This window comes from Halichoeres trimaculatus, unplaced genomic scaffold, assembly GCF_033239565.1.
Source record: "Halichoeres trimaculatus isolate MK-OKI-2021-1 unplaced genomic scaffold, fHalTri1.1 fHalTri1_scaffold_8, whole genome shotgun sequence".
NCBI classification, from domain to species: Eukaryota; Metazoa; Chordata; class Actinopteri; order Labriformes; family Labridae; genus Halichoeres; species Halichoeres trimaculatus.
Window position 1 is genome coordinate 34,885,943 of NW_027437186.1, and position 23,401 is coordinate 34,909,343.

Consider the following 23,401-nt stretch of genomic DNA (forward strand, 5'->3'; position numbering starts at 1 on the left):
ATTTTTGACCAATCAGAAGCTAGTCTAACCTGATTGGTCCACCAAAGCAGATACCCCCGAACCCCCTCCCTGCTGCTGAAGAGAAAGCTCTCCAGCAGCGGGGAGGAGAATACCAAAGTTGAAGAGCCATCACTGCTCTGTTTTTGGCTGTAAACAGCCACATAGTTCCATGCTCAAGCTTCCCATCTCAGAAGAAGACAGACTAAGTGTCTAGAGTTCATTTATCAAGGAAATGTTCCAGCTACACTCAGTAAAACTGTGCATGTGTGTGCTAGTTTCCTCAGTGTCCCCCCTGTCTCTGTGTTAGCTTCAGGACGTTAACTTTAGCTGCGGTTAGCCTGTTGTTTTAGCCTGTAATGTTCTGGTAAACAAGCTTTGCTCTTTTCTAAAGATTGTGCACTCTGAGCTCGTGGCGCCGCTCTCAGTGACGTGGAAGAGCGGGGCGGTATCAGCGGTGGCTCATTTACATATGAAGGCCACGCCCACTAAATCAGAGCGTTCTGAACAGAGGGGCTATGAGAGCCTGGAAACAATGCTGCTGTGCTTGGTTTATTGGCTTTTTGGAACAAAACATGTTACTACCATTTCATGAAGACATCAATGATCCAGATTAAACTGCAGAAAAGGAGCAGGATATGGGACCTTTAATATTATTTAAGAAAGTGCTTCTTAGAAAATAAATAACTTTAATTACTATATTAAGTGGATCATTACTTTAAAAAAATGTGTAGATTTTTTTTTTGTATGATGAGAAATTATAGGGTCTGGTTCAATCCCTGACCATCTTCTCACATGCTTCTTGTCTTACGTACTGTTTTGTTTACGACCTCCTCTAATGCCCATTCTGTATCAAACAACTGTCTGCCAAAGGCCCACAGCACAAGAAGCTGGGCTCGGTCCAGCACAGATTAAAACAAATGGTTCAGAACCAATTCAGTGTGAGCAAGAAGTAATTAATAGAGAGACAAAGTGTTGTTTGGGATGACATGACATCAGCAGATGTGTTTTCTTGCTGAGAGTGCAACCCTGACTGGTTTTGAATAACGGTTTGGGAGACAGCAAATACTTCCTCTGGTGCTGGATCTTTGGGGGTACTTAGGATTGCTCCATACTGGTCTACTTTTAACCCTGCCCATGTTTCTGACTGAATATCTTTCTCCTGATTTAGTTCAAACATAAAGTTTGAAATTTCTTTGCTTTTTTTGTTTTGGTTGTCTTTAGCTTTTGCTTGACACTGCAAACTGGCAAACTGAGCAGCTAGCTCCTTAATTTGTTGTCAATCAAATTTGTTGTGACAGTTTCCTGTTTTATCAACCACCAAACGGACAAATATTTGGACAGCCAGGACGCTTTAATTTAATTTTTTGCCTTTCACAGAATTCGGCCTATGTTCTATTTTCTGTGTATTTCCAAAGAAGACACAAGAATCAAAGCGAAGTCGATGAAATTCTCTGGTCTGTTTGGATATGTTGTGGCGTCATTTGAGATATGTTCAGGTACCTTTGGAAACTTGAGAATCTTGAGACAATTTCGCTAGTTTTTTAAAGTTTTTGGATTGGGTACCCAGCCAGACAGCCCATAGTCCGCTGTACTTTGTTGTATTGCTATGGGAGACTTGAGGCCTGTTTCATGGATATATCAGCTTCAAAACCAACCGCTTTCCAAAAAAAAAAGGTTAGTAACTGGACAAAAAGATACATTAGGTTTTGCAGCATCACAAGCAGCAGCTCCTAAATTTTTTGTGATGTTTTCCTGTTTTACGGACCAAACAGAGACATATTTGGACAGCCAGGACGCTCTAATCGACAGATGTTTGGTCTGTTTTTATGGGGCAGCCCTACTTCAGTATTGATTTACGGGTCTTTGTGGACTCTGTGGTTCTCTCGTCATGCCATCATTGCTACAACCATCACCGTTTCACCTGTTTATTCGACCACAGGCTTGTAATTCCAGCCAGAAGTTTCCAAATAAATGGTACACATCATGCAAAACAAGAGTCACTTGCATTCCCCTCTGAAAGCTGAGTGTTTTTTAAATCCACCTCGAGGTTTGTCACACAGTTCGGAGAGCTCTCCCCGCCTCGCTGCCTCTACCTGGAGTTACTCGTCTCTGCCAGCCTGTTGTTCATGATACCGAGCGCGCCAACCCCCCCAGAGAATCCATTATGGCGTGAGCTGCCGCAGACTGTCCTGGGGTATCCGTTTGCAGACTCAGACAGCTGCTTCTGCATGATGGCCAGCGACACCTTGTTAGAGGCTGCCAAGTCCTTCATGGAGATCATCTCCCCTGACAGTCTGCGTCCCTCAGTGTCACTATCACAAGGTCCGTCTGAGTCAGGCGGCGGGCCAAAGCGGCCCTGGCGACCCTTAGAACCTGGGCGGATGGCGTTACGTCTCCCGAGGAGGAGGTTGGCCTTATTACAGCGCTGGCAAAACAAGCAGCTCATTTTCTCCAGCATCCAGTTGAGCACCTGTTTAATGACGATCGAGATGACGTTGAAGAGCGAGTAGATGCAACAAACTCCCATCAGTATGAAGAAGAAGTTCGCCACACTGTAGAGGCTCTGGTATTCGTAAGCGGCGCTCTGACTGCTCACGAAGTCTCCAAAGCCGATGGTGCTGAAGGTGACAAAGCAGAAGTAGAGTGAGTCTAAGTAGGCCCAGCTCTCCACGGGGGTGTACATGGCTGACGCGCAGCAGGAGATGGTGATGGCTGACAGGCCGAGGATCAGCATCACGTGGTACACAGACGGCTTCCAGCCCGGGAGGGAGTACGCCGAGAAGTCATGGCGGATTCCTGGTGGAAGCAAACCGCTGTTGATGATCCTCCGCTCCCTCACCGCCTTCATCACCACGGCGAGCAGCGTGATGATCCGCTCCAGGAAGAGGTTGAAGAAGAGGATGGTGGCAGCACAGCCCAGGAGCCCGTAAAAGATTAGGAACACCTTGCCTGCAACTGTCACAGGTGTTGTCATCCCGAAACCTGCAGAGACAGGAAAGATAACAGGCAGTTAGTCTGCGAAGTGACAGCGAGAGCAGATTTTCACCCTCTGGTTTCTCTCTTCAGATTTCTCTCAAGAAGTTTCTGATTAAAGGACGGGGAAGCAAAGCGTGAAAGCGAAAAACCCTCAAATCCAAATGAGGTTTTTGAATTAGGCTGAAGTTTCAAACATTTGTGGAAATGATGTAAAGGAGAGGATGGAGCTGAATACACACAGAGAGGTGCAGAAGAGGACAGATTATAAGACTGTAAGCTTCTTCTGAAACATGAGGGTGCAGTATCTCACTGTGACAGACGAAGGGGATGATAAAACATGAAACAGGGAGATAACGAAGAAAGATCTTCGCGCAAATGAAGCTTCATGTTGTTAAGTTAGAAAACAGATGAAGATAAATAACAAACGAGGCTGTGGTGCCGCAAAACAGGCAAAAACAACATAGAGCTAAGACACACTTATAGTCCAAGAGAAACTTTAAGCCAAGCAGTCCAGTTCAGATCAGTACGGTTTGGGACATTTTGGATCGGTAAAACCTGATACTGTTTGTGTTTCCACAACCAACCCTGCCCCCTTGTGGTAGGCGGCGTGTAAGCAGGATGCTGATAGCTGCGCCAGTTATGTTGACCGCATACCAGTGCGAAACAGTGTACCCCTCTAATAAATCAAATGAAGAAGAAAAATGTGACACCGTAAACAGAGTGTGTGCCGCCAGGAGAAGTACAGCAGCCGCTGTTGCACAGGAAGTGACCATTCTTTTGGCCAATCAATGGTAGTCTGAAGGGTCCAAAAAAGTGTGACGGTTCATCTTGGTCATGTGGGGATCTGTCCTGAGATTATAATAACAACTTTATTTGTTTAGCACTTTTAAAAACAGTTTTCAAAGTGTTTTGACAACAGTCAGGACATAAAACAAGGAACACAAGCTTCATCACAAAGAAAATAAAACTTAAGGCTTAGTTTGTCTTAAAAATACTGTAGTGTCACTTGGTGTCTTTCACTGTCAATGCTTGTTTTATATTAATACTGCTCCTTTTTTTTTTTCTTTTATTCTTACTATGAAATGTTGTACTGTCTCAATATGTTTCTATGTAAATGGGACTACAGATGGAAATTTGCGTAAAGCTACAATCCGGCATTTTTACATGTTTTAACATGTTCATCAGTGTGCACTGTCCCGTTCAAACAAATAAACAAAAAAACAAACAAAAAAACATGACATATGAACCCAGACAATACAAGAACCAAACAATATAAAACGAGAGCATGAGGATGAAAATAAAAGCTAAAAACATCAATCATCAAGATAAAGAAAAGGCAATAAAAAGGGATTGACAGCAGAAAACAGGACGGCAAGCATTAAAAGACAATATTAAGAGACTAGTCAGTGGAAACACCACAACATGCGTGCCATACAGTGCCGAACCAAACTGAACAGCTTGGTGGAAACAGGGCTTCAAGGACACTATTTAGACTAGTGGTGAAACCAGAAATCAATCTGTGACAGGACCGAGATAAAACTGGCCACACATTGAAGTCCATAAATCGTGCAGTTGAATCTAGTGATATGAAGAAATAAGGACTGAAAACTACATAGTAAGTCAGTTCAACCCTCAGAAGCCCAAGCAGTTTCTGGTTGTTGTTTGTTTCTGTCACTGCTGTCTCATTCTTCTCTTCACTTTGCCAGACAACCATGGCTATAGGCTTCATGCAGTGAAACAAAACTTAAAAGCTATAAATCATCAAAGAAAAAGAAAAACTTGAACTGAATTTCTCTGTTGCTATCCTTTGAAAATGGGAAAAATAAGAAATTAGTGTACACCACAATTTCATGTACACAGCCTAAGGAACGTAGGAGTAATAGTGGTGATGTTTGGATTTTTTTTTCTCATTGTGGACTCACTTTTCACTGCAGTATAAAGTCCTACACCTCTGTTGGGTAAGGCAAAATTCAAAGGATTTTTGAAGCGTAAATAGGGGGTGTAAGTCGATCATTCAGGACTTTCTGAAAGCAGGAAGAAGCGTAGATTTTTTGCCTTTCACAGAATTTAGCGAGAACAAATGGTTTATTTTCTGCAAATTTTCAAAGAAGACACAAGAATCAAAGCGATGTCATGAAATTCTCCCATCTTTTCTGGTCTGTTGAGACATGTTGCTGGTGTCACTTGAGATGTGTTCAGGTACCCTCGGAAACTTGACAATCTGACAATTTTGCCATTTTTTTCTTCCAGTTTGTAAATGCCAGTAATTTCTAAATGAGTTGTTTTTGGTGCGGCTGGCGGATTTGGGATCCAGGAAACAGAAAGCAGATTAATCGGCCAGGCCAAGGCCCAGCCAGACCCTGCCCATAGATTGGCCACTGATCTAGACCCTGGTTGTGTTGGGTAAAGGTTCCTTGTCTTAGGGAAAAGTTCCTGCAGCTTTGGATGCACAAAATGTGCATCAACACCCTTGAATATATCAATATAGTAAAGTGTTACTGCATGAACACAGTGTATAAACTTGAATCACTCTTGTTACTCCACTGATTGTCTCTAATGATAAGAAGACAAGGAGCAAGGTCAGGGGAGTAACTTTGAGGAGAGGGACAGGTGCCAGCAGTGAGCTCAGGTAGACATGGGAGCATCTTTTTCTCCCGGCTGTCTGCTTTGGCTTCCTGCTATCTTTGGATTTTAGAGTCAATTAGACTGAGTGTTCAAGCCGAGGACGAGGTTACGGGAGGAGACGGGAGGATGTTTATGGATTCAGCCGAAACTCTGAGGAGCTCTTCACAATCTCAAGGAGTGTCACAGGTGCAGCTCAGACTCTGCTGCGCTGGTGTTTGAGCCAGCGGGTGAGTGTGTTTGAGTTTTGTTTCCTCACTCAGATAAAATCATTTCTATTGACTCTGAAAAGAGTTTGACTGCGGAGGAGTCTCATAAACCATTAAAACAGATCATTTAGCTCAGCTTGGTGCTCAAGCTTTGGTTCACAGACTTTTTGTCGAGTCATGCTGAACATCATCTGGATCAATGATGACTGAAGTTTGAACAACTGAAGCTTGTGTGAGGTTTTTAAGTGGTTATGAAACTGACTGAAATTAACAGTGAGGCCTCTTTATGGAAAACCAGACCATTAGCTAAACCGCTGACAGCGTCTATAGTGTGATTTCTGATGTCTGAAACCGCCGTGAGTGGAGGTGTGACACAAGATGATTCACAGCACGGTGCAGAAAAAGCTCTTTGAGGACTTAAGAGTTGAACTGTGTGCACATTATTTAGATAGTTACTGAGACACTGGAGCTCACATCACAACACTGTGGCTGTTACATAATGTCAAACCAGTATGGCTGCTCACATTTTGCAAGCTAACTACTCCAAAGCCCCGATCCGATCCCAGAAGATAGAGCTGAAACACTGCAGACGGTTGATTGGTTGAAAGAATCGTCACTTCCTGTTTGACAGCGGCTGCTGTATTTCTCCTGGCGGCTCACAGACTTCTCTGAAACAAGCTTTATTGCTCTTTCTAACAAAGAGCCACATGCTAATCAGAAAGAAGACAAATTTCTGGTTGTCTTCCATTGTTGCTCTTTGTTTACTGTGTCACGTTTTTCTTCTTTGTTAGATTTATTTGCGGGATACACTGTGTCATGCTGCTATGGCGTCACGTTATTAGGTAACTGACGCGGCTATCAGTATCTGGCTTACACACCGCCTACCAAGAAGGGCAGGGTTGGCTGTGGAAACACAAATAGGGTCAGGTTTTAACATAGACTGTATAAGGAGTGGACAGCGTGGCTCCGCCATTTATCATTGTACAGTTTTTAAGCCAAAATTCCCCCGTCACAGGCGCCACCATCGTAGCAGACAAAACTTTTCTGAAAAAAAAGAGGACTTGAATACAAGACAGCCAAATAATATCTTCAAATCACCACAACAATCAGACGTGAGACACATTTCTACGAGGTGTATTAATTTTTAAAAGTTTGACCACAGCCCATCTGGAATGACTGGGGAGATGGATTTTTTGACCTATACTGCAGCCAGCCACCAGGGGGAGCAGTTTTTGTGGCAGCCTCACTTCGAGCCGAGCAAGATGATGTACATTTTCTTTTACAGTCTATGGGTTTTACCGATCCAACCTGTACCAACATGTACTGATCCTAACCAGACTGCTCAGTGGAAATGGGGCTTAAGAAAGTTTAACGTGTTTAATTATTTTTATGTTACCGTTGATAAACTGATGTAGCTTCAAATCAAAACGTTATCTCATCGCTGTAGACTGTATAATAAAAGGAGAGAGTCTCCTTGACTTCACTCATCTGTTTCTGAAACAGAGCTTTGAATCAAATCGCCAGCAGAGGCCATATTGGAAATAAGGCGGGCTTTGAGCCTCCACACTAACAGCTATAGGGTGGCTGCCTGTCAGTCAGCTGAGTTGCACCTCTGATTGGGCAAACTCATCATCTTGATATCTTCTAAACCAGTGTTTCTCAAATTGTGATCCACGGACCACTAGTGGTCCCCCAGTGCCCCTTAGTGGTCCGCAAAGACCGTGAGGAAATTGTGTTTTTTTTAATGGAACATTCAAGAAAAAAGAAGGGTTGGGGATGCGAGTTGTTCAGCTGCCACGCAAATTGATAAAATCTATAAAAATTGCATTGCATTAAAAAAAAGCATTAAGTAATTTAATTTAACCTAAGTTTTTAAGTATCTAAATACTAGAAATGTTAAGTATTTTGGAATAATTAATCAGTAATGTAGTTATACTCAGATTTTGCTCCCTCATTCTAAAAGAAAACCAACAAAACACCAAACACCAAACTATGAGGAAATGAGTGGACTTTTTTACTCTAGTCCCTGTCATTTTGAAAAAAAACTTGTTCTGAATAAAGGGAATTAAAAAAATAAAATGTATGATTTTAATCATAAAAATAATTGGCGTATAATCCATTTTCAAAATATTCGTTAGTTGCAGCCCTAGCAAGCTGTAACATATATGATTCAAGTTTATATGGGTGTTGTTCCGAGGCTATTTAGCTCTTGGTGGTCAGCAAGATTTTTATGGGGGAATAAGCGGTCCTTGGTCGGAAAAAAAATTGAGAAACGCTGTTCTAAACTGCCAAGCTTTAAAAACCTCTCCACCCATGAAATTAGCGATTCAGACTGAAGTCAGTTTTTTTAAGTTATTTTTGGGCTTTTATGCCTTTACTTGACAGTGGATAGTGGAGGAAACAGGGCAAGAGCGAGGAGTGACATGCTGGAAAGAGGCCACAGTAGAGAGGATCAAGTGCGACAGGAAGTCTTGACCAGAAACTACCTTAAACACCCAGTGACTTTCAAAAATAAAACAAACTGTGTCAAAATCATTTCATATTTATCTTGACTACCACAGCAAATGGACAGAATGAGTGGAGCCAGACCAGGAGTCAACAGGTTTGAGGTTTTACAGCCCAACATGAATGAAGAGAGTCTTCTCAATGGAGCGGGAACTCCTTGGTCTGTGACTCCAGCTGTCTGTCAGTCATGCAGCCGTTGTGAGTTGACAAACGCAGTCAAGATGCAACGGAGTCAGACTGCGGACAGATCTGGTGTATTTTAGGCGTCCTGGAGTGTGAATCCATCTGAAGCTATTTGTGCTCCTGAAGTCAGTTTTTATGCCAGTCTGTAAAGCAGACACTTGACAAAGCGCAGATTTTAGCATTTCTGAACATCAAAAGCTCTGTATTCATCCACTTTCCCCCAAGACAAATGTGTAATTCAACAAGAGAGAAATCTTTATGATGGTGCTCATGGGTAATGTAGTCTCCATCCTGGGAAAACACACACAGCTTTGTCCAAGGGGGACGCCAAAATCAACAAAACATGGAAGCATTTGATGTCTACTTTATGAAAACCTCCTGTGGAGACCCAATTACTTTACTGCCAGTCACTGTTTAGAGATAAGTTATGTTGTGGCGTCCTTCGCTTTAACAATCTTTGTTTTGGTTGAGATTTTCACAATTTGGCGACCAGCTCAGTGACATACTTTGCTTTGTGAAAATCGCCATATTTGGACTCACTTTGCTCTTTTTTAGCTTTATTTTGCATTTTCACATTTATATTCATGAACCCAGCATCTTGTTGCTCTTAATCTTCCAGAAATAAACATATTTTTGTGTCCTCATACTGTCATATTTGGGTGCCATTCACTGTTGCAAAACATTTTAATGCAGAAATTATATTTGTCTGGTGGCTGCTACAAGTTAAACGGGCATATAATGAAATGATATTTTGTATTCACTCTTTTTTGAGCATCCAGTGCTTCTAAGCTCCATTAAATCTGCAAAACTTTGTCAACAATTCAAAAAATCTGCAGTGTCGTGGTCATGCAAGATGGGAAAACTAAGTCTGAGTCGCTTGTGATTCAAGGAGCCGCTCCTTTTCTGGCACAAAACTCAAAACCACAAATGTGACCTCTGGGTGGTGCAACAAACAATCAGAGGATCACAAAACCGGCCCCATCCATCATCTAGAAACCACAGGTATTAGTGTGAAATTGAATATAAATCCATGAAATTGTTGACAACAAACCTCAAACCCTTCAATCAGACTTTACAGGACAGATAACAGTCAGGCCATAAAGATAACTTCATGTTTATCTTGTTTCTGTTTTGATTTCTCTAGAGAGTGAGTCGTGGAGTTGTTTTCCCAGCGGGAACTTGCTTGCTCTTAAGATGATTCATTTCATCATTAAGCTAAAACTTTAATTTAATCTCTAAACCTTTGAAATGTAGAAACAAGTGTTGTGATGTGTGTTTAAAGCTTCAGGTAGCTTGAGCACACAGCTGCATCCACGAGAAACCCACAACATGCTGGTGTTTGTTTAGCCGTGAGCAAATTTTCTGCTCTGCACACTTACAAGCATTCGTGTAACCACACACACACACACACACAGAAACACACACTGTCATTCCCCTTATCCAAAGAACAGCAGATGGTATATTTGTCAACAAATAAAATCGTGCTGAAAGATCAAGCGGTTCACTTCCAGGCCAAGGTTAATTGATTTTTCCATCATGTCTATCCTCCGTTTCTGTCTTCTCAGAACATTAGAGCAAAGCTTTCCCCCTTTTTCAGCCGCCCCGACTGTAATCATACCTGTCAGGTAATAAATGACATCAATATCTGGACAATACTTCCTTTATGATACCCAAAATGGCTTTTGTGACCTTATCTCTGGCACTGAAAACCACTCTCCTGTGGGTTTGCTGTTGACACGCCGGGTCATTTAGATCAGCGCTGATTGATACAGATTGTTTTATGAAGACAAGAGGGACTGCAGGCCCCACATATCCACACACACACACCTGAACACACAGACAGACTTGTGAATGTTTAAAACATGACTCCAGGCTTTGAAGTGTATGGATAGTGATAAAGTTTAGGAGCAGACAGAAGCAGGAGGTAAGGGGCAGCGATTAGCCAAATGAAGCCCTCCACGTTAAACCCTATTTCAGTTTTTCATTGCTAATTAATTAGCAGCCCAAGTCTTTTTAACCCGACTTAATAATAAGGAAAGCAGATTACATCTTCAGAGCGAGTGCACAGACAGTCTCCTGCACCGTCTCTCATTACCGAGTAAATTACCTCAGAGAGGAAAAGGCACCAGGCATCGATTCAGTGTAGCGTTTCAGAGCCATTACTCCAGACCACTGTGTCAAGACGCATTAGAGAAACAGAAGAATAATAGAAAGTAAAAGGAGAAGAAAGCTGAAAGTGAAGATGCAAACGCTGTGCGACTCTGTTTACCGTACGCTTCTGTTTGCTCGATGATTGAGAGGTTAAATTACTTCTTGTGTTATTGTTGATGTGGTGAATTTAAGAAGATTTAGATTTCTCTGGGGCACAAGAGGAAGGGAGGGATATTTATTTTTATATCACTGCTTCTCTACAGTAATTGAACCCGCTTTGATCAGCCTGATCAGTTTCTTCTTTGATCCTGATCTCTGTGAAGACGTGCCCGGGAGATGCGTTAGTCATACATTTAGATTTTCTTTTTTCACTTTGTTTAACAAAAACTTCAGAAAAGTTGTTGCATGCTGAGTAAAAGTGTTTGGTTCAAGATCTGAGTTTTTCCAGTCCAGTGTCTGGCAGATGCACTGTAAAATGAAATTTGTTGAGTTTACTTGAAAAAACTCAGAAAACTGATTGCCTTAAAATTTCCACGTAAATTAGATCATTAATTTTGAGTTGTTAATGGAGAAAAATAAGTGTGTTTAAACAACTTGTGTCATGGAAGTAACCTTGGAGAGGCAGCATTCAGCTTCTATGCTCCAAATATCTGGAACAAGCTGCCAGAAAATGTTAGGTCTGCTGAAACTCTTAGTTCATTTAAATCCAGTTTGAAGACCCACCTTTTTTTCAGCTGCCTTTTATTAGAGCATTTTAACAAATCATTTTAATATCATTTTAATATCTTGTCTTTAATTTTGCACTGCAAATTTTATCTTAAAATCTGTTTTTATCTTAAAATCTGTTTTTCAAATCTGTTTTAAAATCTGTTTTAAAATCTGTCTTAATCTTTTGTTTGTTTTTTTGTTGTTTGTTTTATTGTATCTTTTTAATTAATCTCATTTTAATTGAATTTTAATTGTTTTCTATAATTTGTTCTGCCTGTAAAGCACTTTGAATTGCATTGCTGAAATGTGCTATAGAAATAAACTTGCCTTGCCTTGAGAGTAGCTAACACAAAATCATTTGTTAGGTTACTATAAAATATAAGTTCAGTAAGTTTTGTTATGATGGTGTTTTGTAACCGTGAGTGAGGAGGGAACTCAGTGGATATACGCCACTTGTTATGCACCAATCTAGGGGGAAAGTGCATACCATAAGCATTTAAAATAATGGTACTGTTTTTTCCCAGTCCCCAAACGAAAATGTGAGATTTTTAAAGGTTCAGCTCACTTTCAACAGCTTTAACAGAAAATCTGGATTTTAAACAAAGGAGGCGATAAGCACTCAAAAATAAACTACTCCAGAGAAAAGAGAGCACAATTCACTAAAAAGAATAAATTAAGGTGGACCAGTTCAACAAAGAACACAGGCTAGCTGTATCAATTCACACAAGAAAGGGAGTCAGGATGGTCTCCTCACAACTGTCAGAGGGTTCAGGCTGTCTATGCTCTAAATAGCCCAGACCAGCTGTTTATCTTCCATGACAATGACCTGCTGTTTTGTCTGTCCAAATACTAACCTATCAACACATCTTATTTGTAAGCATAAACACAAAATGCACTGTAAAAATCACTGAGTGCATGGACTCATGCCCTGTAGAACACAAACAGCTTTTCTGTGCAGTGGAGCACAGACAGCTGGTCTGTGCAGCAGAGCACAGACAGCCTGTGACGTCCTACAGTGTATTTTCTCCTAGAACAGTTCGGTCTCTTATTAGGTTTCCTCCTCACTCAGGTTACAAAACACCATCTCAACAAAAAATGTCTTTGCTGCAAAACAACAGTAAAGTACTGTCAGAAGGTTTTGCCACTTTTAAGGTATAATTTTTGTACATTGTTGTATCTAAATTAGAGGTCGACCGATATGGGTTTTTGGGGGCCGATGCCGATGCTGATGCTTTCCAAATTAGGGCAGCCGATGCCGATATGCATAGCCGATTTTTCCAATTTGATATTCAGGCCGATTGTTAAATAAATATATATTTATCACATTTTTGTGAAACGCAGCAATTTCTGAGCAACTAAAAGAAATCTATTACAACAAGTCGTGTCCAGTCCTCTGATAATTTATTCAGCTTTCAAAACAATGAAATATTTTGTCTGAGTAAACACACAATGTAACAAGCAGTAGTAAACATTCACACTCTTCTTAAAATGTCAAAAAAGAAATTTAAACTTATTAATATAATTTGAACAAAAGTATGTAATGTATCCAAGTGGTTCCACAAGTTTGAGGTGCTCATCTTTTTTTGTGCCTGATCAAAAATTGCGTCATTTTATACAACAGATCAAAAATCGGCTTTTTAAAAGAAAATATGGCCGATGGCCAATTGAGACAAATGTCAAAATATCGGCCCGATATATCGGCCAGCCGATATATCGGTCTACCTCTAATCTAAATTAACAGGTTTTTTACAGTTGAAATTTCCAAGTAAACTTACAGCAACTTGTGACAGTGTTCCAAAGAAAACTCTGCTTTCAAGAACAAAAAATTGACTTTTTAAAAAAAAATAAAAAAATTTTTTGAGTTGCCCATTAATGGATACAAAAGGTCATTCACCCAAATGAAATTTAGTGACAGTAGTAAATGACTCAAATTACCTAGCAACTTAAAAAAAAAAAAGATTAAAAAGATGCACCTGGATAACACTCGCAGAAAGTTGATGACATAGGTGTGTTTTATTCCCACTCCCACCCAATTACCTGAATTGTCAAGATGACGTGCATTTGTGATGCATAGGGACATTGATTTTTTAAGATGAAGCATACTTTGTAGTTCAGATAATACCAACCTATAATTATGTGTTATTACAAAACCTTATAATCTTTTGTCATCCTGACTTAAAATAGTACGATAGAGCAACAAATGCATTTTAAAGAGTGGGTAGTGTATAAAACCCACAGCATCATCATGGGCTTAACAATGCAAGAGATCTCATCTCTTTATCAACAGCACAAAAACACCCTGAAAACTAAGTTTTTAGCTGTTTCTGTGCAGACACTGCTTTGCTTTGACAAAGTGTGAGAGTTTAAAGCTCTATAATTAGAGCATGACGTACACATTTCTGTTCATTTGTTTAATCTAGTATCCAGTCAGACAACCGGCCTTGTAATGGTTTGAAATGTTTATTACAGCAGCAGAACACTATTCATTTGGTGTCTCTGCTCTGACCTCATCATCCCCTGCAGATTTATTCTTGCAGAAATCTGATGAGTGATGAGATAATATCTTAAAGCCCGAAGCTGAGCCTGCAGGTGGAAACCGGGGCTGAAATTATGATCGCAGCCTCGGTGCAGGGCAGCAAGGGCAACGACAGAGCAGAGGGAGTGACCAGAAATCTTGCAGCTTAAAAACACCAAATTTTGAGGATTAAGTTTGTGGAATGATGGTGAGATGATTCATGACAAGTGTGAAATCAGAGCAGCTTCAGTTGCCAGGCTGTTCTAGTTTGCAGGTGTCGCACCAAGTGCTGCACTGGATTTCGTAACATAGTTTGGTTTGGTAACTAGAATGAGATAAGAGAAACTACGTAAGGAAATCAAAAGAAAAGGATTATCACATTGCCGAAGATTTCTGACAATGGCAGAAAATGAAAGCAGGGACTTTCCTCTTGAGCTACATGTGTTTTGACCATCAGAACAAGGGTCTAAATCTACTCCTAAAAAAACCCTGTGTGGGAGGTCTTTAGGATGACCCCCAGCTGTGTTGGGTTTGGTTTAATAACTGCTAAACAATAGTCTTCTTTGAGTCTGATAGTGTGAATGTGTCACTCTCAGAAGCGTGCCTTATGTTCCCTTGTTTCTAAGATTTTTTTTTTCCAAAATGTGGTTTTGTTTTTCTAACTTAGAAGTAGAATCTGCAAGATTTCCCTTGAAAAATAAAAAGGCAACTTTTACTGGGACAACCCTGCTTTATTGTCTCCTATGGGCCTCTATACATGTGTATCAGTGTCTGTGTCTGCCTCGAACCCTCTCCTCTTAGCATAATGTTAGCTTTTCATAGCTTTGCTGTCTCATCACTCATGTAATACAGTGCATCGTAGTTGAGTGTGTTTGCTGTGAACGTGTCGCCCTAATCTGATATCAGTTTATCATCACTTTATTAAAATGTGTTCGCTTTGGAAGAGAAGAAACAGTCGTTCTGTCTACAACAGCCATCTAGGGGTGATAATGTAGCAAGAATGGAGTGACATCTCGTTTCTCAGAGATGTGTTTTAACCATAGACTGTAAAAAAAATGGACGTCCGGTTGCTCGGCTCGAAGTGAGGTCTCCACAAAAACTGCTCCCCCTGGTGGCTGGCTGCAGTATAGGTTTAAAAATCCGGCTTTCCAATCATTCCAGATGGGCTGTGATCAAACTTTAAGAAATTATTACACCTGGTAGAAATGTTTCTCACATCTGATTGTTGTGGTGATTTAAAGATATCTTTTAGCTGTCTTGTATTCAAGTCCTCTTTCTTCTGAAAAGTTTCATTTTCATTAGTTATACGAGGTTAAAAACAAGGCTTTACGTCACATTTATCGATGATTGACAGCTGCCGTTCTTGTGTATTTTTTTCGGGGATTGTAAAAAATGTTGGGAGGTAGAGTCAGGAAGTGATTAGACTCTCGAAAGAAAAAAAAGAATTATTATTTTTGTCATCCAGCTCCACTCAGATTCTCCCAGAATCCCTCACAGTCTCTACTGCGCAGAATCTGGCTCCAAACTGCTACAATGGTGGCGCCTGAGACGGCGGTATTTTGGCTTCAAAACCGTACAATGATAAATGGCAGCGCCACGCTGTCCACTCTATATACAGTCTATGGTTTTTACCCATTTCCCTTAGTGGAGGGGTAGATGAAGAACAAGGGGTAAGAGTGACAATTGGGATTACCTTTCTCAAACTGTAAAGAAGTGAAATGCAAACAGAGATCTTGGACAGGAGTCTTTCATCTCCACCAGTTACCCGATCATTGCTCCAAGAAGCTCATAACTTGTAACAATAATTAAATACTTTGTTCCAGTTTCATGTCGCTGGTTCATTGTCAATTTGACTAATTTTCTCTAAAAAAGTTTAACTTTTTTACAAAGTTGCTGTAATAGAACCCATCCCATTTCTTCCTTGGGTAGTTTTTCTAATCTCCAACTTCACCCAGCGCAGTAATTGCTATCTCACTGAGCTAAACCTTCAAAGCCCTTTGTCCCTTTTCACTGGTGACTTCCTGATTAAATATTTGTCATTTACATATTTTTGTTAAATTGGTAGAAAAAGAGTCTCCAATCCAGATCAACGAACCTGCACTGACCTCAAACAAACCGTTTTGTTCAGGGGAACTGGTGTAAGAAACCAAACGTGGACTTAATCCCAGTAAATCAAAGCCGTGGTATGATATTTATTTATCTCATTAAATGTTGAAGTTTCAAGTCAACATGGAAATTAATGTCATGCTCTGATAGCTAATGAGGCTTCTTGCACGTGTAATTACACACTGGGGATTTGACAAGAGGGAGTATGAAAGAAACGGTGCCATCAGTGTCCTGTTTGAAGAAGAAGAGGAAGAGGAACAAGTTGTAGTAGTTATCAGACAGCTTGGGGAGATAAAAATAGATGCGCATTGATTTCATCGTTAAGGTCAAGTTCAAATCAGCCACCCTCTGCAGCAATCAGACCCAATTTAGATTAAAAGGTCTCATTATAAACCAATGGAAACTCACAACAGCTCATTAAGCTGTAGAGTAAACCAGGATGCAAACAAATAGCACAAATTACAGAGCGCACTGCTAATAGAAGTATTGATGGACTCTGCATTTCACTCATTACACTTCACGGACCGTTCTCCTTTCAACAGCAATCAGTCATCAAATCTATATCAGCGAAGAGTCTGTGAGTGAGGGAGGGAAATCTGCTTCAAATCTACAACACTCAACACACTCTTCATTACCAGGAGAGTCTGCAGTGCAGCGCGGTTAATGGCAGCTATTAAATGGTAACCTATAAAGGGCAGTGGGTGAAATTTCCTCAGGCGTTATATTTTATTTTCTGTTATTGTGGAGCAGAGTGTGTTTCTTTAAGCCGAAGGAATGATTTTCCAATAAGCTGAAGATCAGAAACACTCGAAGCTTGTTCAACAAAACAAGACTGATGTAATAAAAACTTGAGAGTTTACGGGTCAGAGGCCTCGTTGATCACATCGGTTTGGAGCTGTTTTCAGAGAATGACTAACAGGATTGCATAAAGTTGTGTTTGTCTGAGTATCGCAGCTTCTTTGCCTGAGCGCAGGGTTGCAACAGCTCTGTCAAAAACTGAGGGCTGGAAGCAGCGAGGATGGTTTTGAAGTCTGTGCAGAATTTGACTGAGAGCCAGTGAAGGTAGATGCGAGTCAGGACCTTGGCAGTGGACTTCTGCACATCCTGGATCCTGTCCAGGTTTTTGCTGGGTACCCCAGGCGAGACTCAGTCACAGTCGTCAGGACAGGAAGTGATAAAGGCGTGGATCAGGCTGTGGGGTCTGAGAGTGATGGCCGAAGTCCTGAGGTGTTTCTTGGGCTAGGGATCCTGAGACAGATTTAAGACCTGGTCTGCCACCACGAATGATCGAGAGGAGGTGGGAGGGGAAGGGGGTACTACATGATTTAGACTCGTAACTGATTATTTTTCCAAATAACCCTCGAGCTGATAACATCAATATGACTTTTTTTCCTGCTCCTGATCACGTCAGAGCCTCTCTGACCTGGGACTGTAAATATAAAACGTGTTCATTGCTGAAAACATGTGGAAATACCTGATGAAATGGAGCAGACCGGGAAATGACATAAACCACATACTGTGTACTGTTACAGCTCACTAAAGCCCTGTTTACACCACGTGGTTCAGTTCGGTTTGTTTCAGTACGGCACGCATTTTATGTAATTTCCCCTGACTATTCCTGGGACAAATCCTCAAGCCGTCCCACTTTTTGGGACCCTTCTGTTGGGGTGCCATACAACACCGATCTGACACATGCCAATCACAAAGAAGACCCATTGCTGGATGTCTTGCATCCCTGCTTTTTGTTTACTGTGTCGTGTTTTTCTTGTTTATTGGACTTATTAGTGAGGTACACTGTGTCACACTTTTATGTAGCTGATATACAGCTATTGGCAACTGGCTTACACACCGCCTACCACAAGGGGGCATAGTTGGCTGTGGAAACGCTGGGGGTGCAGGTTACTTTTATTACCAAACAGTCTCCTGCTGGATCGTTCTGGATCCTTCCGTGGATGGCTTCGTACTGGACTGTGCGCCGGGATCTGAACAGATGCCGGTAACCTGGTTTTCACTTGCCTGTTTTGGGCGACCTTTTTTCTTCCTTGAGGATTTATCTTTCGTTTCTTGTAGATCAACGTCGTTTTGTGTTACGGACTTAAGAGGACCGTAAAATAACACGATTAAAGGAGCGTTTAAAGTAGTGTGAAGAATGACAGCTTGTATTTTTTCGATAGTTGGGAACTTTTTCATGATTTTGGTTTTATGAACATTGAGATTATTGTTTTATTTTGGTTGTAATTTATTTTGGAACGGGAAATACGCACGGGCTTCGCAGGGGTCTAATATATAGATTAAATGATTAACATTGAGTCCGGCTCCTGGGTATTTTTCTTTAGGATTATAGAACACACACACACACTCACACACACACACTGTGCAAATGTGCAAATGGGCGCTCCTTACCACAGAATTTAAGTATATTTCAAAACTGTAAAGGTTTGATTTGGGGGATAAATCAATATTATCTCCTAAGTAAACTGCTTCCTGCCTGTCAATCTGCTCCTGACTGATCAGATGGTGATTTTATTATGTTCATGCTTTAAACTTAAGTTGAACAACAGCAAGCAGCTGCTGCTGTGAAGAAGTCCGCTGTGCAGCTCCTTTAAATGACAAGCGCAATTTTACTTTGACATCAGTCACGTAAGGAGCGGCCAAGGCGGCTAAAATATTTAGCCGCTTTGGCTGCTGTCCGCTTTCTCGGGCATGCTTGCTGCTTTTGCCTCTTTTGCCTCTTTTGGTGTGAACGCACAGTAAGAGCGTGGTTTCCCCTGGTTTCTGAATCACTTTAGATCTAAGAGTCATCTGCTGTGTGGTCAAAACTGGATTTAGATGGATTTACTGTGACTGGAAGGAAAGGGTGGACTTCAGGCTATAGATACTCAGAGGAAAGTTGCTCAAAGAATCCAGATGAGCCACTGTCTTTTTGCCCTCTTGACACCAGATCAGAAATTCAGGACAATAAAGGCTCGGATGAAAAGACAGAACAGATTTTTCCTCAGAGCTGTAACCTCCATCACCTTTTCCTACACACACACACTCACACACCTTCCCAAAACTGACAGGACAACATGCGCTTCAGATGCATTTCTCAGTACGTACTTTAGATTTGACAATGATCTGCTTAAAGATGTGAGACTGTACTTCTAACTCTCTTCTTCCTCTTCTCTTTTTATTTATTTAATAATTTATTCCTCCATGACTCACTGCATCATTCTGGCGTCCTGCTGCCACTGTTTTATTTCATTACTTTCAGCCCTTATGTTTTATTGTTAGCTTTTAATATTGTGTATTATTCATGTACGTCACGTTGTCGCCTGGGGAGACACCAAATGAAGCAGAGAAGGAGGACGCCAGGGTTTGATCCCACTTGGAGTTCAAATGTTGATATCCTGTATTAAAGTGACTTTATTTAACTCGTATAACACCTTAGGGTTAGTTTTGTTACATAACCAGTGACCTTAGCCAAAGCTGGAGTTCCTCAATCTCACAAAACAACAGTTTCTAACCGTTAATTAAGTGAGTAATTGTTGCACTGCTTGGAGTCATAACTGTGAAGCGTTTGTTGGCAAGCTTTGAAAAAGTGACTGAATGCTGCTTATTCATGGTTGCTAGATTGACTGTGAAGCTCTGCACGTGCCAAACCAGGGAGGTGCTCCTGCTGTCACACACACACACACACTCACATTCAGAATGTGGTGGATACACACATTCAACGACAATGTGTAGACTTTGCAACTATACACAAAAGCCTGAGGAGGTGGTGGAGACCAAAAATGGGGTTGAAGGAAGAGGACTCTGTGCACCAGATACATGAGCAGCTGGTTTAGTTCATCATAGGTCAAAAAGAAAGTTATGTAGAAAAAAAAAAAAAAAAGGTTTGTTCTGAACAATTTTCAGCCGCACATTTGGTGCACTTGTGAGTTTTATATATGGCAGTGACCTAGGATAACCTTTGCCCTATGCCCATCAGAGACTGACTGATGTGTTTTATCCATAGACTGTAAATAAATGGACGTCATCTTGCTCTGCTCAAAGTGAGGTCTCCACAAAAACTGCTCCCCCTGGTGGCTGGCTGCAGTATAGGTAAAAAAAACCATCTCCCCAGTCATTCCAGATGGGCAGTGGTCAAACTTTCAAAAATTAATACACCTGGTAGAAATGTTTCTCACGTCTGATTGTTGTGGTGATTTGAAGATATCATTTGGCTGCCTTGTATTCAAGTCCTGAAAAGTTTTGTTTTCATTAGTTATTCGAGGTTAAAAAGGAGGTTTTACTTCACATTAACGATGATTGACAGCTGACGTTCTTGTGTATTTCTTTCGGGGATTGTAAAATATGTGGGGGGGTAGAGTTAAGAAGTGATTAGACTCCTTATTTTTGTCACCCAGCTCCACTAAGATTCTCCCAGAATCCCTCACTGTCTCTACTGCGCAGACTCTGGCTGCACAACTTGCTTGTTAAACAGGTTTTGGTCACAGTATTCAATATATGTTTGAATTTGTCTTAATGTGACTGCATCGCCACCTTCTGGCCAGGAGTCTCATGCACACTGTCGTAAAGATGTGACTTTTAACCAGGCGTGTGTTTGTTCTGGAACAAATTTTCTTTGTTCAAGTCGACTTTTTACCAGATACAACACAATGAGATGAGGTATTTAACAGTACAGTTATGTAGTGCTGTTGTTTGAAACGTGACAACAAGCAAAGGTTGTAAGTTTGTACCATATGTCAGTAGTCGGCTATATGTAGCGCTACTAGCAGCCCCGTGCTACTACAAATCCATAGGCTAACATGACCACAAGCTAACTGTCAATTTGTCATCTACCAATCAGAGCTAACGTAACCTCACTCTTCATTTTATTGATAGACTCTCAAGTTTAAACAGACCACTGCAGAATAACTGCTGACTGTGGGTTGGATTCAACATTAGCACAAACGGTTTAGCCCTTTTAGCCTTTAGCTTGTGCTCTATCTCTCTCCTGTTTATCTTTCTTCTTCTCTTCTGTCCTTTTTCTGTCTGACAGTTAGGCTCCAGTGTCCACCATCACTACAAAATTAATCACAGAAATCGTTTTCAGCAGAGAAAAACTCAGATCTCTCTTCTCTCTACTAAACTTTGTCAGCCAGCGTGGTGTTGCCATGGAGACTTATCAATGTGGTCCTGGTCGACCTGATTGGGAAGCTGTGAAGTAGAAACAACATGTGACTTGTAATATTGGTGCTGATAATCTAATTTTAAAGTGTGGATTACGATCAGGCAGATATCCAGAAGAGAGACTTTTTCAAGATCACTTGGAAAAAAAAACAAAACAAACCAAAGTAACCCCTGCCTTGATCCCACATTGGACTTCAAAATAAAGACTGAAGACACTTTGTCCAAACCAAGGGACAGGTAGGATGAAATAATTCAATTCATACAGAGAGAATCAGAACTAAAATATAATAGTACACATATCTTTGTTACATAATCAGACACAAAGAAGATAATGAAACCTATTCAACACGTTTCTGAAAAAGACGCACTGATTCTTCATCCACAGACCTCCAGCTCCAACAAATAAAATCACATTTTATTCTCAGGGAAGAAAAGTCTGCTTTAGCACCCTGATAATCAAGTTAATACAATCACAGACAGAATTTATGGACACTCCTACACAGGGTCATGATAAAGGGCGGACATCCAGCTCCTTATGTAAGGCTACATGAAACTGCAGAGGGGCAAAAGGTGCCTACATGTGCTCAGTCATGATTCTGCGTCTGAATGATCTGGATGACAGGCATATGGTCTCCATTCACTGGCTTCTCTGAGCCCTTTTGCATCTGAAGGTCTCTGAGAGTCATCGAGGGCACTCAGCTCCCAGAATCCCTGAAATAGACCCAAAGACTCACTCTGCGCCTGCTTTGCAAACCAAAAATCCAACCCCTGCTTCTGACTGCATGTCCCTGATTAATAAGCTTAAAACACAGGCTCCGAGTCAAACCAACTGGGTCCCAGTGGTGGGAGTAGTCTTAAATTGACCTGATAGAAGCTGCGACAGAGAGCGCCACATCCCTCTGATGACTGTGTTTCTGCAGAGAACAGGAAATAATTAGTCACGGGGAGGCGTGGCAGGGGTCTGCGGAGAGGACAGAGGGCTGAGGAAGCAAAAACGTGGCCAGACCCGAGACACAATCACCACACCATCTGCTGAGGAGCTGCAAGGATTACTGGATAATAATAGGAACAGTCACACTCTGCAGCACAAAAACCTTAATGAAGAACGAGCCAAACATGTGACGAGCTCGATTCAACATATAGCTCATTTGTTTCTGTGGGCTGGAAGCCACTGAAAACAGCCTTATGCACAGAAAGCATCACAAAATGCGTCCATCTGTTGGATTTAAGTGGTTTAACTTCACATAAAACTGACATCTGTAAGAAGTGTCCCAGATGTGTTGCCTGGTTTCCTGCTCCATCCACAGTCCTGTCTTGAGTCAACACATAAAAGCTGTGGGAATGTGTAAAATATAATAAAATGTAAGTGTTCCTACAGTGATTGTGAATAAATATATGACCTTCAGAGGTGGAATTATCTGTGAGACATCTGCAGAGATAATCTAAAGGCAGATAGCTGTGCATACACCTGCTCAGCTTTACTCCTCTACATGTGTCTATTGACTCTGAGTTGTACAATTCTACTGTTTCATTTAGCAGATGTTTTTGTCCAAAGCAATGTACAAGAAAAGCATGGATTTAGACAGGAGGAAAAACCTTAGTGCACCAAAGTGCTTCAAGTCCTCATGTAGACTAATGTAGCCATAACTTAGCACAATTAATTGATGCAACGATCTAATTCAAAATTCACCAGCATCCAATAATCAGTGCTATATATTTACTAAGAGCTGGGTCTTAGGCCTTCTGACTCATTCTCCCCCTGAGGACAAAGAGGAGAAAGGTCAGATTAAGGATCTAAGTGTTCCCTGAACGGATGAGTCTTCAGACGTCTCTTAAAGTAGAAAGGGACTCTGTGGATCGTATTGAGTTAGGTAATTCATTCACCATTTGGGAACAACAGAGGAGAAGAGTCTGGCTAGAGATTGAGAGGCAGTTTAGACGAAGGAGGCAGAGAAAACTCAGCATTAGCATCACAATACACCGTTAGCAATTGTTGTGACCGGCTTGAGAGCCGCAACAAAAAGGGAGATGTGCACGCACAAATTAGAGTTCCACTTAATATATTTCATTAAATCATATGTTAGAGAGAATGAATGGGGTGTGACTGTCAGCATCAATAGGTGAACACTGTCCACAAGCGCACCACCAGTTCGCATTGAGTCGTGGACGTGCTCCTGTTTGTTGTTCTCGAGCCAGCTCTTCGTCTCTCTCCCTCTGCATCCTTCCTTCATGGAGCTCCTCGTCCGTGTACTCAGGCTCAAACCGGTAAGGA

At 41.2% G+C, this 23,401-nt stretch overlaps 1 protein-coding gene across 1 annotated transcript in view; it reads right to left on the bottom strand.

Moving 5' to 3' along the window:
• Positions 1-1,383: 1,383 nt before the first annotated feature.
• The window catches only part of kcnk12 (potassium channel, subfamily K, member 12), a 50,639-nt gene continuing 28,621 nt past the window's right edge, over positions 1,384-23,401 (bottom strand). Inside the window, exon 2 of the mRNA XM_074675908.1 lies at positions 1,384-2,982. Coding sequence (XP_074532009.1) covers positions 2,090-2,982 — 893 coding nt within the window. The 3' untranslated portion in view covers positions 1,384-2,089. The remainder of the gene's footprint in view (positions 2,983-23,401) is intronic.